The sequence below is a fragment of the Heterodontus francisci genome, chromosome 26, assembly GCF_036365525.1.
Source record: "Heterodontus francisci isolate sHetFra1 chromosome 26, sHetFra1.hap1, whole genome shotgun sequence".
Taxonomy (NCBI): Eukaryota; Metazoa; Chordata; class Chondrichthyes; order Heterodontiformes; family Heterodontidae; genus Heterodontus; species Heterodontus francisci.
In genome coordinates this window covers 19,184,965-19,201,682 of record NC_090396.1, presented here as the reverse complement: position 1 = coordinate 19,201,682, position 16,718 = coordinate 19,184,965, and the positions used below count along the sequence as shown (strand labels likewise).

Here is a 16,718-nt window from a genome sequence, read left to right as displayed (position 1 = left end):
CTAATATTGATTGGAACCTCCTTAGTGCAAATAGTTTGGATGGAGCAGTTTTTGTCAGGTGTGTTCAGGAAGGTTTCCTGACTCAATATGTAGATAGGCCGACGAGAGGGGAGACTATGTTGGACTTGGTGCTTGGCAACGAACCAGGCCAGGTGGCAGATCTATCGGTGGGAGTGCATTTCGGTGATAGTGATCACAACTCCCTGACCTTTACTATAGTCATGGAGAGGGACAGGTGCAGATGGGATGGGAAAATATTTAATTGGGGGAGAGGGAATTACAATGTTATTAGGCAGGAACTGGGGAGCATAAATTGGGAACAGATGTTCTCAGGGAAATGCACGACAGAAACGTGGAGGTTGTTTAGGGAGCACTTGCTGCGACTGCTGGATAGGTTTGTCCCGATGAGGCAGGGAAGGGATGGCAGGGTGAAGGAACCTTGGATGACAAAAGATGTGGAACAGCTAGTCAAGAGGAAGAAGGAAGCTTACTTAAGGTTGAGGAAGCAAGGATCAGACAGGGCTCTAGAGGGTTACAAGGTAGCCAGGAAGGAACTGAAGAATGGACTTGGGAGAGCTAGAAGGGGACATGAAAAAGTCTTGGCGGGTAGGATTAATTGGCTGGCCCATAGAAGTCAGAGGGTGGTAGTAGATGGAAAGTATTCAGCATGGAGCTCGGTGACCAGTGGTGTTCCACAAGGATCTGTTCTGGGACCTCTGCTCTTTGTGATTTTTATAAATGACTTGGATGAGGAAGTGGAAGGTTGGGTTAGCAAGTTTACCGATGACACGAAGGTTGCTGGAGTTGTGGATAGTGTGGAAGGCTGTTGTAGGTTGCAATGGGACATTGACAATTTGCAGAGCTGGGCTGAGAAGTGGCAGATGGAGTTCAACCTGGAAAAGTGTGAAGTGATTCATTTTGGAAGGTCGAATTTGAATGCGGAATACACGCTTAAAGACAGGATTCTTGGTAGTGTGGAGGAACAGAGGGATCTTGGGGTCCATGTCCATAGATCGCTCAAAGTTGCCACCCAAGTTGATAGGGTTGTTAAGAAGGCGTATGGTGTGTTGGCTTTCATTAACAGGGGGATTGAGTTTAAGAGCCGTGAGGTTATGCTGCAGCTCTATAAGGCCCTGGTTTGACCACACTTGGAATATTGTGTTCAGTTCTGGTCGCCTCATTATAGGAAAGATGTGGAAGCTTTAGAGAGGGTGCAGAGGAGATTTACCAGGATGCTGCCTGGACTGGAGGGCATGTCCTACGAAGAAAGATTGAGGGAGCTAGGGCTTTTCTTATTGGAGCGAAGAAGGATGAGAGGTGACTTGATAGAGGGGTACAAGATGATGAGAGGCATAGATAGAGTGGATAGCCAGAGACTTTTTCCCAGGGTGGAAAGGGCTATCACCAGGGGGCATAATTTTAAGGTGATTGGAGGAAGGTTTCAGGGAGATGTCAGAGATAGGTTCTTTGCACACAGAGTGGTGGGTGCATGGAATGCGCTGCCAGCGGTGGTAGTAGAAGCAGATACATTAGGGGCATTTAAGCGACTCTTGGATAGGTACATGGATGATAGTAGAATGAAGAGTAGGTAGTTAGTTTGATCTTAGAGTAGGTTAAAGGTTCGGCACAACATCGTGGGCCGAAGGGCCTGTACTGTGCTGTGCTGTTCTATGTTCTAAATGCTGGAACCACTCAGCAGGTCTGGCAGCATCTGTGGAAAGAGAAGCAGAGTTAACGTTTTGGAACTGTTCCGAAGAAGGATCACTGACCCGAAACGTTAACTCTGCTTCTCTTTTCACAGATGCTGCCAGACCTGCTGAGTGGTTCCAGCATTTCTTGTTTTTATTCCTGCCAATGTTTGCTGCCACTTGCTGTTTCTTAGCTCCACCCAGATTCCAAATTTTGTTCTTCCAATCTGAGATCCTCTGTTACTAATGTACTGATCCCATCCCTTATTATCAGCACACCACCACCTCCTTTTCCTTTTTCCTGTCCTTCCTAAATGTCAAATATCCTTCGATATTCAGTTCCCAGTCTTGGTCACCCTGTAGCCACATTTCCGTAATGGCAATTAGATCATACCCAATTACCTCTATTTGTGCCTTTAAATTATCTACCTTGTTGCGAATGCTGCATACATTCAGGTAGAGTGCCTTTAACCTTGTCCTCTTGATATTATTCTGCATTCTAAACCGAGTTGATGCTCGCCTTTGTTTTGCCTACCTTCTAATGTCGCTTGCTACTTTTCTATCTCCTGTTACCGGCTTTACTTCTTTCCAATTTGAGCTACCCCTCAGGTTCCCATCCCCTTGACAAGCTAGTTCAAACCCTCCCCAACAGAACTAGCAAGTCTCCCGTGAGAATATTAGTTCCGGTCCTGTTAAGCTTCTGCTTAACAGTAATTGCCTGCATCTCGAGGAACTTCGGCTCAGATAGAATTTCACATTTAGTTCAAGAATAATGTACATCAGTCCACAACTAGACTATTAAACTTAAATAAAGTCAATTGCATAGGTATGTAAAGTGATTTGGCTAAGGTAGGTTGGAAAATTAGATTAAAAGATGATAGTAGGTAAGCAATGGTGAAAATGTAAAGAAATATTTTATAATTGTCAACGAGTAGGTAATTCATTGAGAATTATAACAGTATAATACGCAAAAAACATACCAGAAATAATGGGGTATCAAGAGCGAGGATAATAAGAGCGAGGACCTTATATTAGTTTAAAAAGTAGTTGAGTAATATCGGGGACTAAGAGCCAACAAATCCCCTGGATCTGATGGGCTGCATCCTCTGGTTCTAAAAGAGGTGGCTGCAGAGATATTGGATGCATTGGTTATCTTTTCAATTTCCTAAATTCTGGAATGGTCCCAGTAGATTTAGGAACAGGAGGATGCCATCTAGCCCCTTGAGACTATTCTTCTATTTAGCCCCTGGAGCCTGTTCTGCCATTTAGTGAAATTATGGCTGATCTGCAACCTAACTCCATTTACCCACCTTTGCCCTGGATCCCTTAATCCCTTTGGTTAACAAGTTCTAAACTGAGATTGAGAGATTTTTAACAATTTATCTAGATTCAAAAGCTGTTTGCAGAAGAGAGTTCTAAACTTCTCCCACCCTTTAAAGCAGTGTTTCCTAATTGTACTCCGGAAAGGTCTGGCTATAATTTTCAGACTATGCCCCCAACTCCTGGACTCTCCAACCAGCTAAAATAATTTCTTCCTAATTATTCTATCTGTTCCCCTTAATATCTTGAAAATGTCGATCAAGTCACCCCCTAAAACAGCTAAACTCCAAGAAGTACAACCCTAGTTTGTGTAATCTCTCCTTGAAGCGTAACCCTTGGAGTCCAGCTATCATTCTACTAAATCTATGCTGCAAGGCTAATGTATCCTTCCGAAGTTGTGGTGCCAAGAATACTGTGTACTGTTTTGATCTCTGTGCCTAAGGATATACTTGCCTTAGAGGGATGCACTGAAGGTTCACTAGATTGGTTCCCAAAATGCGAGGAGATTGAGTAGAATGGTCCTATACTCTGGAGTTTAGAAGAATGAGAGATGATCTCTTTGAAACATATAAGATTTTGAGAGGACATTGACAGGGTAGATGCTGAAAGGCTGTTCCCCTAGGCTGTAGAATCCAGAATGAGGGAACTTAGTCTCAGAAGGGATTGGCCATTTAGGACTGGCAGGAGAAATATGTTCACTCTGGGTTGTGAAGCTTCAGAATTCTCCACCCCAGAAAGCTATGGATGCTGAGAATATTCAAGACTGAGATCTATAGATTTTTGGACTGTTAAGGGAATCAAGGGCGGCGCAGTGGTTAGCACCGCAGCCTCACAGCTCCAGCAACCTGGGTTCAATTCTGGGTACTGCCTGTGTGGAGTTTTCAAGTTCTCCCTGTGACCGCGTGGGTTTTCGCCGGGTGCTCTGGTTTCCTCCCACAGCCAAAGACTTGCAGGTTGATCGGTAAATTGGCCATTATAAATTGCCCCTAGTGTAGGTAGGTGGTAGGAGAATTGTGGGGATGTGGTAGGGAATATAGGATTAATGTAGGATTAGTATAAATAGGTGGTTGATGGTCAGCACAGACTCGGTGGGCCGAAGGGCCTGTTTCAGTGCTGTATCTCTAAATAAAAGGGATATGGAATCAGGCAGGAAAGTGAAATTGAGGTTGAAGTTCAGCCATGATCTTATTGAATGGCGGAGCAGGCTCGAGGGTCTGTATGGCCTATTCCTGCTTCTATTTCTTACATTCTTACAATCATTGTTAGAATAATCCTAACCCAATTGTGCGGTCTGACTCCTTGTAATCCTGTGTCTTCCTCTGATTCAAACATTTATCCAATTTTTCCTTGCAATAGACTCTGCCTCAACCAAAGACTCCACAGTTGGCATCATGTGCCCCGGTTTTCTTTTTGGATCATGCGAATTGAGAGCACATCCAAAGGGAAAAGACATCCATTTAAATAAAAAATTGTGCTCAAGCTGTTAGCATTAGTGGAAAGGCCACAACACTAGTTGCTCTGAGAAAGTAGTGAGCCTTGAGTAGTACATTGGAAATTACCTCTAAAATCTATTACCAAAATTATTTGTGTATTTATATTCTGGAGCTCTTGAAAACAGCAACTCCTTTCATGCAATAACTGTAATCGTTAATTAAAGTATAAATTGCTAGGTTACAAGCTTGGCTCAGTGGGTAGCACTATTGTCTGAGAGTCAGAAAATTGTGGGTTTGAGTCCCATTCCGGAGGCTTGAGCACAAAATCTAGGCTGACACTTGAGTGCAGAATGAGGGAGTGCTGGACTGTCAGAGGTGCTGTCTTTTTTCTGCCCCCCTAGGTGTGTGTAAAAGATCCTGTGGTACTATTCAAAGAACAGCACAATAATTCTGGTGTCCTGGCCAACAAATTTTCTCAAGCTACACAAAAACAGATTACCTACTTAATTATCTCATTGCCATAAGTGGGATCTTGCTGTGTATAACTTATCTGCCACATTTCCCTAAATTATCACAGTGACTACAGTTCAACAGTACTTCATTGACTTTGAAGTACCTTGGGAAATCCACAGGTTGTGAAAGGAGCTACATAAAGGAAATTTCTTCACTTTGGCTTTGGGACATCACTGTTGAGTCCAGTCCTGCCGAATAAACCATTCTCTATCCACCAAAGGATGGTTTGCTGTGTTACGTCTAACATTTCCTGCCCTTTAGGTTGGTGAGGGAAAGGGTGGGTGAAATAGTGTGTCTTCCCAGATATGTGATTATGGATTAATCTGCAGTCAGGATAATAACAAGGACCATTCTGAAACTAATGGAACTCTGTGGTGTCTATCCACCTGGCAAAGGGATGTTGTAAAATGATACTGCTCTGTGAGCTTCCTCTTTTCCCCCCTCCCTCAACACACACAAACTGCCAGTTGAGAAACTAGATCCAGGATCATGTCAGACTGCTCCAGGATGGCAAACATCGTTGGGCTGGACATATCATGTCAAAAAAAAATATGGGGTGGGAACCAGATCTGGGCCTTGAACAAGCCCTCTTTATTCTAACTCAAGTAAATTTTTCACACAAATCACTGTTCTCGTAATCCATGCTTGTGCAAGTGGAAAAGTCTAGTAACAGGTATGACAATTTAAAACACTGCCAAGACGGGCCTAACATCTAGTGAGAGTTCTGTGCATGAGACGTGATCTCCATCCTAGGGACTGTAAGTTGCAGTATGCACTGTACTGGTAATGACCAGCTTACTCCTGCTGGGGAGTCTAAATGTATGACTAAGAATGAGCTGCATCTGTGCCAGCAGATCTACTGGTAATGTTTTAACCACTGAATGGTCAGAAACATGTTTCATTTACAAAATGATTTACTTATGTAGCTGGCTTTGTTTCCTATAGAAGTTATTATAAATGTAAAAAAAGGTATGTATGCTGCATTTAAAAAACTATACAATCACACATATATCGATCACACACAAAGGTATTTATATAGAAATGTAAAAGTTTCCCAACAATGTTGGTGTGGTTTTATACTGTTTGGAAAGATGTGTTATACGGTGCTTTCTTCAGCGTCTCCAGGAAGAACTGCTCATCTTCAAGGAAATCACGGTCCTGCAAAGGAGAAACAAAAGCAAGAGTCACTGAAGGACTAACAGTGGGCTGACTACACACTGGTCTGATCTGCATCACCTGGGTATTGACTGCACACACAGTTGTGCAGACTCATTTGGGAATACTTTGGTTCTGGGATGATTTCGCTTTGGAATGTGCCATGTCAAAACAGGATGTCCGACAAGCTCAGTTAATAATACTGGACCACAGGTGAGGCAACCTTCTTAAGCCGGTTAAATGATTTCTTCATCTCGCCCATTCCCAGGAAACTTAATACGATAAAAAAGGCAGGTTTCTGGTCTGCACCAACTGAATTAACCTTAGCCAGAGTACTGGCAGGAACATTTAGATGTTTCAGTAAGAACAGAGAAGATGGTAAAAGTGGGGGGGGGGTGTGGCATTGTTAATCAAGGAGAGTATTACGGCGGCAAAAAGGACGTTTGAGGACTCGTCTACTGAGGTAGTATGGGCCGAGGTTAGAAACAGGAGAGGAGAGGTCACCCTGTTGGGAGTTTTCTATAGACCTCCGAATAGTTCCAGAGATGTAGAGGAAAGGATAGCGAAGATGATTCTCGACAGGAGCGAGAGTAACAGGGTAGTTGTTATGGGGGACTTTAACTTTCCAAATATCGACTGGAAATACTATAGTTCGAGTACTTTAGATGAGTCAGTTTTTGTCCAGTGTGTGCAGGAGGGTTTTCTGACACAGTATGTAGACAGGCCAACCAGGGGCGATGCCACATTGGATTTGGTACTGGGTAATGAACCCGGCCAGGTGTTAGATTTAGATGTAGGTGAGCACTTTGGTGATAGTGATCACAATTCGGTTAGGTTTACCTTAGCGATGGGCAGGGACAGGTATATACCGCAGGGCAAAAATTATAGCTGGGGGAAAGGAAATTATGATGCGATTAGACAAGATTTAGGATGCGTAGGATGGGGAAGGAAACTGCAGGGGATGGGCACAATCGAAATGTGGAGCTTATTCAAGGAGCAGCTACTGCGTGTCCTTGATAAGTATGTACCTGTCAGGCAGGGAGGAAGTTGTCCAGCGAGGGAGCCATGGTTTACTAAAGAAGTTGAAGCGCTTGTCAAGAGGAAGAAGGCGGCTTATGTTAGGATGAGACGTGAAGGCTCAGTTAGGGCGCTTGAGAGTTACAAGCTAGCCAGGAAGGATCTAAAGGGAGAGCTTAGAAGAGCGAGGAGAGGACACGAGAAGTCATTGGCGGATAGGATCAGGGAAAACCCTAAGGCTTTCTATAGGTATATCAGGAATAAAAGAATGACTAGAGTTAGATTAGGGCCAATCAAGGATAGTAGTGGGAAGTTGTGTGTGGAATCAGAGGAGATAGGGGAAGCGTTAAATGAATATTTTTCGTCAGTATTTACAGTAGTTTAGTTTAGTTTAGTTTAGAGATACAGCACTGAAACAGGCCCTTCGGCCCACCGAGTCTGTGCCGACCATCAACCACCCATTTATACTAATCCTACACTAATCCCATATTCCTACCACATCCCCACCTGTCCCTATATATCCCTACCACCTACCTATACTAGGGGCAATTTATAATGGCCAATTTACCTACCAACCTGCAAGTCTTTTGGCTTGTGGGAGGAAACCGGAGCACCCGGAGAAAACCCACGCAGACACAGGGAGAACTTGCAAACTCCGCACAGGCAGTACCCAGAATCGAACCCGGGTCCCTGGAGCTGTGAGGCTGCAGTGCTAACCACTGCGCCACTGTGCCGCACTGAGAAAGAAAATGTTGTCGAGGAGAATACTGAGATACAGACAACTAGGCTAGATGGGATTGAGGTTCACAAGGAGGAGGGGTTAGCAATTTTGGAAAGTGTGAAAATAGATAAGTCCCCTGGGCCAGATGGGATTTATCCTAGGATTCTCTGGGAGGCCAGGGAGGAGATTGCAGAGAACTTTGTCCTTTATCTTTATGTCGTCATCGTCGACAGGAATAGTGCCGGAAGACTGGAGGATAGCAAATGTTGTCCCCTTGTTCAAGAAGGGGAGTAGAGACAGCCCTGGTAATTATAGACCTGTGAGCCTTACTTCGGTTCTGGGTAAAATGTTGGAAAAGGTTATAAGAGATAGGATTTATAATCATCTTGAAAAGAATAAGTTCATTAGCGATAGTCAGCACGGTTTTGTGAAGGGTAGGTCGTGCCTCACAAACCTGATTGAGTTTTTTGAGAAGGTGACCAAACAGGTGGATGAGGGTAAAGCCGTGGATGTGGTGTATATGGATTTCAGTAAGGCGTTTGATAAGGTTCCCCACGGTAGGCTATTGCAGAAAATACGGAAGTATGGGATTGAAGGTGATTTAGTGCTTTGGATCAGAAATTGGCTAGCTGAAAGAAGACAGAGGGTGGTGGTTGATGGCAAATGTTCATCTTGGAGTTTAGTTACTAGTGGTGTACCGCAAGGATCTGTTTTGGGGCCACTGCTGTTTGTCATTTTTATAAATGACCTGGATGAGGGTGTAGAAGGGTGGGTTAGTAAATTTGCGGATGACATGAAGGTCGGTGGAGTTGTGGATAGTGCCGAAGGATGTTGTAGGTTACAGAGGGACATAGATAGGCTGCAGAGCTGGGCTGAGAGATGGCAAATGGAGTTTAATGCGGAAAAGTGCGAGGTGATTCACTTTGGAAGGAGTAACAGGAATGCAGAGTACTGGGCTAATGGGAAGATTCTTGGTAGTGTAGATGAGCAGAGAGATCTTGGTGTCCAGGTACATAAATCCCTGAAAGTTGCCACCCAGGTTAATAGGGCTGTTAAGAAGGCATATGGTGTGTTAGCTTTTATTAGTAGGGGGATCGAGTTTCGGAGCCACGAGGTCATGCTGCAGCTGTACAAAACTCTGGTGTGGCCGCACCTGGAGTATTGCGTGCAGTTCTGGTCACCGCATTATAGGAAGGATGTGGAAGCTTTGGAAAGGGTGCAGAAGAGATTTACTAGGATGTTGCCTGGTATGGAGGGAAGGTCTTACGAGGAAAGGCTGAGGGACTTGAGGTTGTTTTCGTTAGAGAGAAGGAGGAGGAGAGGTGACTTAATAGAGACATATAAGATAATCAGAGGGTTAGATAGGGTGGATAGTGAGAGTCTTTTTCCTCGGATGGTGATGGCAAACACGAGGGGGCATAGCTTTAAGTTGAGGGGTGATAGATATAGGACAGATGTCAGAGGTAGTTTCTTTACTCAGAGAGTAGTAGGGGCGTGGAACGCCCTGCCTGCAACAGTAGTAGACTCGCCAACTTTAAGGGCATTTAAGTGGTCATTGGATAGACATATGGATGAAAATGGAATAGTTTAGGTCAGATGGTTTCACAGGTCGGCGCAACATCGAGGGCCGAAGGGCCTGTACTGCGCTGTAATGTTCTATGTTCTAACATAATTTCCCTCAGGATCCTGAGGGAACTCCAAGCAGCTATTCAGTGACTTCAGCTGGAATAAAAATAGAAAGTGCTGGTAATAGCAGAACGGTTCTGATGAAAGATCACAGACGTGAAATGTTAACTCTTGCTTCTCTCTCTCTCCACAGACTCTGCTGGACCTGCTGAGTATTTCTGTTTTTATTTCAGATTTCCAGTGTCTGCATATTTTGCTTTTATTGACCAGCTGGAAGTGGACAGGGATGCACCAATGTTTCTCAAACAGGGTTCCACTGATCCCTGGGGGTCCATAGACTTTCCAGGGGGTCCACCAAATAGTTGAGTAATACACAAAAGAGCAGTGGCCAGCGGTGGACTTAGTGTGAGGAGGGAGCAGAGAGCAAAGGCCACTTGTGCAACACGCAGTAGACTGGCCATCTCAGCTCGAGGGCAGCCTGCATGGAGGAGCGCAGAGTGGCAGGTGGATCGCCAGGTAGACCCACAATAACGAAGGCTGATGTTGGGTCCCAGGTCTCAGCCTTGTTCAAGGGAGGAGTTTAAAAAAATATATTTATTGTTTAAAGTCAAAGAAACGGTGCCAAAATACAGGTTGACCCAGGTATTATGGCTGATATAGTGTTATAATTTAGATGGGGTTTGTGTTTACTAATCCACTTGAAAAGGGGTCATCAACCAAAAAAAACACTGATCCACGTGCTGTCTCTTGCAACATGGGCCCTGCTTCCACAGGTACACTAACACCACCAAGCTCTTTCCCCTGCATGGCCTCTATACATACAAACATACATACAAATTAGCAGAAGTAGGCCATTCAGCCCCTCAAGTCTGCTCCGTCATTCAATAAGATCATGGTTGATCTGTGTTTCAAATTCCACACTCCCATCTACCCCTGATAACCTTTGATTCCCTTACCTAACAAGAATCTATCTACCTCTGCCTTAAAAATATTCAATGACCCCGCCTCCACCACCTTCTGAGGCAGAGAATTCCAAAGTCGCACAACCCTCTGAAAGAAAAAAATTCTCCTTATCTCTATCCTAAAAGGGAAACCCTTAATGTTAAACAGTGCCCCTTAGTTCTGGACTCACCCACAAGAGGAAACATCCTTTCCCATTCCACCTTGTCAAGACCATTCAGGATCTTATATACTTCAATCAAGTCTTCCCTCACTCTTCTAAACAGCAATGAAACAAGCCCAGTCTGTCCAACCTTTCCTCATAGGACAAGCCGCTCATACCAGCTATCAATCTAGTAAACCTCCTCTGAACCGCCTCCAATGCATTTACATCATTCTTTAAATAAGGAGACCAAAACTGCACACAGTATTTGAGATGTAGTCTCACCAATGCTCTGTATAACTGAAGCATAACATCCTTACTTTTATTTTTAATTCCTCTCGTAATAAAGGATAACATTCCATTAGCCTTCTTTATTACTTGCTGTACCTGCATACTAATTTTTTGTGACTCATGCACTAGAACACCTAGATCCCTCTGCACCTCGAAATTCTGCAGTCATTCTCTAAGTAATACTCTGCTTTTTTATTCTTCCTGCCAAAGTGAACAACTTCACATTTTCCCACATTATACTCCATCTGCCAGATTTTTGCCCACCTACTCAACCTATCTATATCGGTCTGCAAACTCATGTCCTCTTCACAGCATACTTTTCTACCTATCTTTATGTCCTCTGCAAATTTAGGTACCATGCCATCACTCCTCCCATCTAGGTCATTGATATAAATTGTAAAAAGTTGAGGCCCCAGCACAGACCTCTGCGGGACTCCACTCGTCACATCCTGCCATCAGAAAAGGACCCATTTATGCATACTCTCTGTTTTTTGCCAGCCAACCAATCTTCTAACCATGCTAATATGTTACCCACTACATCATGAGCTCCTACTTTGCACAATAACCTTTTATGTGGCACCTTGTCAAATAAAGCCTGGCTCGGGTAGAAAATTAAAACCCGACCCGACAACAGCCAACCCGAACCGGGCAGGAGACCTTTAATTTTTTTAAATGCCCAACCTGTCTCGAACCCAACACGTGTATTCGAGTTTGGTCGGGTAGCCAGGCTTTAGACCAGTGATCTAGTGCAGGTGCCAGTTGTTGATGTACCCGTGTTCAATTACCATCATAAAGTTTTTTAAAAAACACTGATTTCAAACAGGCAAAGGCGCCGCGACCCTGAGCACTCGCGGGAAAAAGTATCCACTTCAGGAAATCATACAATGTAACAAACAAGCTTCTGAACTGTATCAAGTTCCGATGTCATTAACAAAAAAAAATCTCCACGGAGAACTCAGGTTGGGAGGTTTAATCTCCCTATTTCCAGATAATTTTAAATCCTTGGGCTAAGTATAGATTAAAACAAGAGCTCCATTGATGTTTCTGTACTTGCTGCAGTTACTGGTATCTTCCCTGCACTTGTCAGTTTCTCCCAGACTTGATAGATTTCAGATTGTAAGGGGTTGTGCTAATTTCACTCATGCTTTTTGTGGAACTTGTAGCTGTTTCTTTCCCATCATTTCTTCCCCACTCTGATTTCTGTTTGTCCTGATCTCTGTCCACATTCAGCCCGATCCGAGCCCAATTTTGGACCCGGAAGAAAGACCTGACCCGACCCAAACCCGACACGTCATCGGGTCCCGTTGGGTTCGGGTTGGGTAGCCATGCTCTATTGTCAAATGCCTTCTGGAAATCCAAATTCAGTACGTCAACGGGCTCCTCTTTATCCACAGCGCATGTTACTCCTTCAAAGAACTCCAATAAATTGGTTAAACATGATTTCCCTTTCACAAAACCATGCTGACTATTCCCAATTACCTTGAATTTTTCTAAGTGCCCAGCTGTAGCCTCCTTAATGATCGATTCTAACACCTTCCCCACAACAGACGTCAAGCTAAATGGCCTATAGTTACCTGTTTTCTGCCTCCCCCCCCACCACCTCCCCTTCTTGAATAGTGGGGTTATATTTGCAACTTTCCAGTCTGATGGAACCGTTCCAGAATCTAGATAATTTTGAAAAATTAACACCAATGCATCTACTACCTCTTTGGCCACCTCTTTTAAGACCCTAGGATGGAGTCCATCAGGACCCAGGGACTTGTCAGCCCGCAGCTCCATCAGTTTGGTCAGTACCGCTTCCCTGCTGATCGTAATTTCACCAAGTTCCTCTCCTCCTTCCACCTCCTGATTTGCAGCTATTACTGGAATGTTTTTTGTATCCTCTACAATGAAGGCAGAAGCAAAATATTTGTTCATTTCATCTGCCATTTCTTTACTACCTACTATTAACTCCCCATTCTCATTCTCTAGAGAACCAATATTTACTTTACTTACTCTTTTCCTTTTTAAATACCTGTAGAAACTCTTGCCATCCATTTTTACATTTCTTTCTCCTGATTAACCTTTTAGTCATTCTCTGCCATTCTTTATATTCTGACCAATCATCTGACCTACCATTTATCTTTGTGCAATTATATGCCTTTACCTTAAGTTTGATGCTTTCCTTAACATCTTTAGTTAGCCATAGATGGTGGGTCCTCCCCTTAGAATTTTTTTTTTTTACAGTAGGAATATACTTATTCTGAGTATTCTGAAATATCCCCTTAAATGTCTGTCTCTATTGATCTATCTCCTAGCCTAGTAATCCAGTTCACTTCAGCTAGCTCAGCTTTCATGCCCACATAATTGCCCTTACTTAATTTTAAAATACTAGTCTTAGACCCACTCTTCTGTCTTTCAAACTGGATGTAAAATTCAGTCATACTGTGGTCGCTGCAACCTAGAGGCGCCTTTACTCTGAGGTTATTAATTAATCCGGTCACATTACACAATGCTAAATCTAATATAACCTGCTCTCTGGTTGGTTCCAGAACATGCTGCTCTAAGAAACTATCTTGAAAGCATTCTGTGAATTCCTCATCCAGGCAACTAATGCCAATCTGATTTTTCCAGTTTATATGTAGATTAAAATTACCCATGATTATTGCCATCCCTATATCACAAGCACCCAATATTTCTTCTTGTATACTTTGTCCTACATTGTGGTTATTGTTAGGGGGCCTCTAGACCACTCCCACTAGTGACTTCTTTCCCCTACTATTCTTCATCTCCACCCAAACCGATTCTACATCCTGATCTCTTGAACCAAAGTCATCTCTAATTATTGCATCAATGCTATCCCTCTACCTTTACCTATCTTCCTATTCTTCTTGAATGTCATATACCCCTCAATATTCAGGACGCAATCCTTGTCGTCCTGCAGCCACGTCTCCATAATGGCTATCAGATCATATTTATCTATTCAATGTGCGCTATCAGTTCGTCTACTTTGTTATGAATGCTACATGCATTCATATACAGAGCCTTTAGCTTTGTCTTTTTGTTATCTTTGTAACATCTAGTCTTGACTATTGTTGTGTTCTTAGGTTTTTTCTCTCTGTCCCTTCCTGCCATTCTCTGACCTTCATTTCCCATATTACTATTCTAATCTCCTGCCTTAACTCTACCTCGTAATTTGCTACATCTACCCAAGCTTGATCCCTCGCTCCCCCCTTGTTTAGTTTATGTTGTCCAACTGCTTGTTCAATATTCAGTTTTGGATGAGCCGCAATGCCCTAGCCACCAATACAGTCCCCTTCTTCGGCCACTGCCACAGGCCAAACCAGACAGCTCACATTCTTGGCAATATATTTGATCCCCAAGCTGAACTTCCAACCCCATCTCTTCTTCATTGCTAAGACTGCTTACTTCCACCCCTGCCCTAAGCCCATCTAGTGTTGAAACGCTTACCCATGCTTTTGTCACCTCCTGACCAGCTTCCTATCCTCCACCCTGCAACTGATCCAAAAATCTGATGCTGTATCCTATATCCTATCTCACATGACCATCAACTCTCTCATTGCCGACCTACACTGGTTCCCAATGCCCCCATGCCTCCCATTTAAATTTATCATCTTTGTGTTTAAATCACACGGTCTTGCCTTTCAGTCTGTAAATTTCTCTTACCTGCAAATGCTCCCTCCTGAACTCTGTTCCTCAGAATCTGGCCTCTTGTGTATTCCGCACCCACCTCCCATGGCCATGTTCGCCTTATAATGGTGAGTACCAGACATCTTCAGCAAACCAGATTCACGTTTTGTAAACCACAGTTCCCAGCACGGTTGTTACAGCTTTACCCAAGTCAGCTACTCCATTGAACCTCAATATTGTTAATATAGTTAGATTTTCTCCTAGGTCATTACTGCAACACTCACTTTTGCCATTGTAATTGGGTAACTGGCCAGAAGGCTCTTGTCTGGACTAACTTGCTACATGATTTTGGTTGACATCCCATATCTGTTCTCTACTCCTCACCTTCTACTGTCAGGATAGCTCAACCCAGGAACTCCATCATGTCGGCAACCTCTGTCCAAACTGCCATGGCATATTACATAGTTGTTCCATGCTTGCTGTAAAACCAGGACGTTCCTCAAACCTTCAAATAGAACAGGGTTAAGATCAAACCAACAGACCTCACCTTTTTAGCAGCATGTCTGAAAATTGCAAGTTTGGCCTCCAATTCTGAAGTCCCAGCTGTCTCAACATTGCTATCCGACCTAGAATTCACAGGTCGTCCAAGCCGAGTATGATTAAGTACTGGGGGAAGATCTGAAAGGCAAGTGAACAATTAAAATTCTACTCTTGTGGCATGATGCCTCTTAGAATGAAGGATACAAACAGCACTAATTCAAAAATGATTTGCAGTTGGAGAAGGTCAGCCAAAAAAAATCTCAAATCCCAAAATAGATTTATGTCAGGTTATAAGCCTGAATTTTCCTGAGTCCACAGCAAGGATTTTCCAATATGCAGTGATGCAGACGAGATTCATTGCCATCGTTACTTATTTGGAAAATCATCCCCATCGCCTTTTGCCATGAAATGCTAGATGGTAAATTGAGAAGACTGCTGAGACTCTATCACTGCCGTTTCAAGTGGTAGCTTCAGTTCAATTAGAGGAAGGCACTTAGTACAAGAACAGGAACATAGTAAGTGCTGTATGAAAAAAGGTCATGGTCCATCTGGTTCGTCTTCTACCATCCTGGTAGTCACATCATACAATGCTAATGGAGTAATCAATTAATCATGGAATCAATCGGTATTAGTCTACAACAGACACTGACAATGAGGTGAGGAAACCACCTGTGATGGAGAGCTTTGGGGACCATAGGTCTGAAATCACCTGTTTCTCCCAAGCATATTATCGTGAGGGAGATCTATCAAGAATCAAGAGGATGAGGCAGGCAGTTCAGGAATCTCCTGTGGCTATTCCCCTGCAAAACAGGGATACTGCTTTGGATACTGTTGGGGGGAAATGGCCTCTCAGGGGAAAGCAGCAGCAGCCCAATTCGTTGCACCACGGTTGGCTCTGCTGCACAAGGGAGGAGTAAAAAGTGTGGGAATACAATAGTTATAGGGAATTCAATTGTAAGGGGAATAGATAGGCATTTCTGTGGCCGCAAAAGAGACTCCAGGATGGTACGTTGCCTCCCTGGTGCTCAGGTCAAGGATGTCTCAGAGCGGTTACAGGACATTCTGAAGGGGGAGGGTAAACAGCCAGTGGTCGTGGTACACATTGGTACAAATGACATAGGTAAAAAAAAAAGAATGAGGTCCTAAAAGCAGAATACATGGAGCTAGGAAATAAGTTGAAAAGTAGGGATGCTAGATGCATCAAAGGTAGTGATCTCAGGATTACAACCAGTGACACATGCTAGTCAGAGTAGAAATAGCAGGATATATCGGATGAATACGTGGCTGAAGAGATGGTGTGAGGGGGAGGGTTTTAGATTCCTGAGGCATTGGGACCGGTTCTGGGGGAGTGGGACCAGTACAAACTGGACGGGTTACACCTGGCCAAGACCGAGACTGATGTCCTAGGGGAAGTATTTGCTAAAGTGGTTGGGGAGAGTTTCAACTAAAATGGCAGGGGGATGGGAACCTTTGCAAGGAATCAGAGGAGGAGGGGGGATCAAAGACAAGAACAAAAGACAGTAAGGGGAATAAGAAAAGTGATAGGCAGAGAAATCAAGGGCCAGAATCGAACAGTGAAAAATAGTGGGAAGGGGACAAGTAATGTTAAAAAGACAAGCCTTAAGGCTTTGTGCCTTAACGCGCGGAGCATTCGCAATAAAGTGGATGAATTAATCGCGCAA

General features: G+C 43.7%; 1 protein-coding gene across 8 annotated transcripts in view; it reads right to left on the bottom strand.

Moving 5' to 3' along the window:
* Positions 1-5,975: 5,975 nt before the first annotated feature.
* The window catches only part of LOC137384209 (fas-binding factor 1 homolog), a 116,229-nt gene continuing 105,486 nt past the window's right edge, over positions 5,976-16,718 (bottom strand). For 7 of the 8 annotated variants that reach the window (XM_068057878.1, XM_068057881.1, XM_068057884.1 and 4 more), the window contains 2 exons: positions 15,044-15,174; positions 5,976-6,112 (listed from right to left, as the gene is read on the bottom strand). In XM_068057878.1, coding sequence (XP_067913979.1) covers positions 6,029-6,112; positions 15,044-15,174 — 215 coding nt within the window. In that variant the 3' untranslated portion in view covers positions 5,976-6,028. Of the gene's footprint in view, positions 6,113-15,043; positions 15,175-16,718 lie in introns of those variants that run through there. The other variant, XM_068057886.1, reaches the window with a different exon arrangement.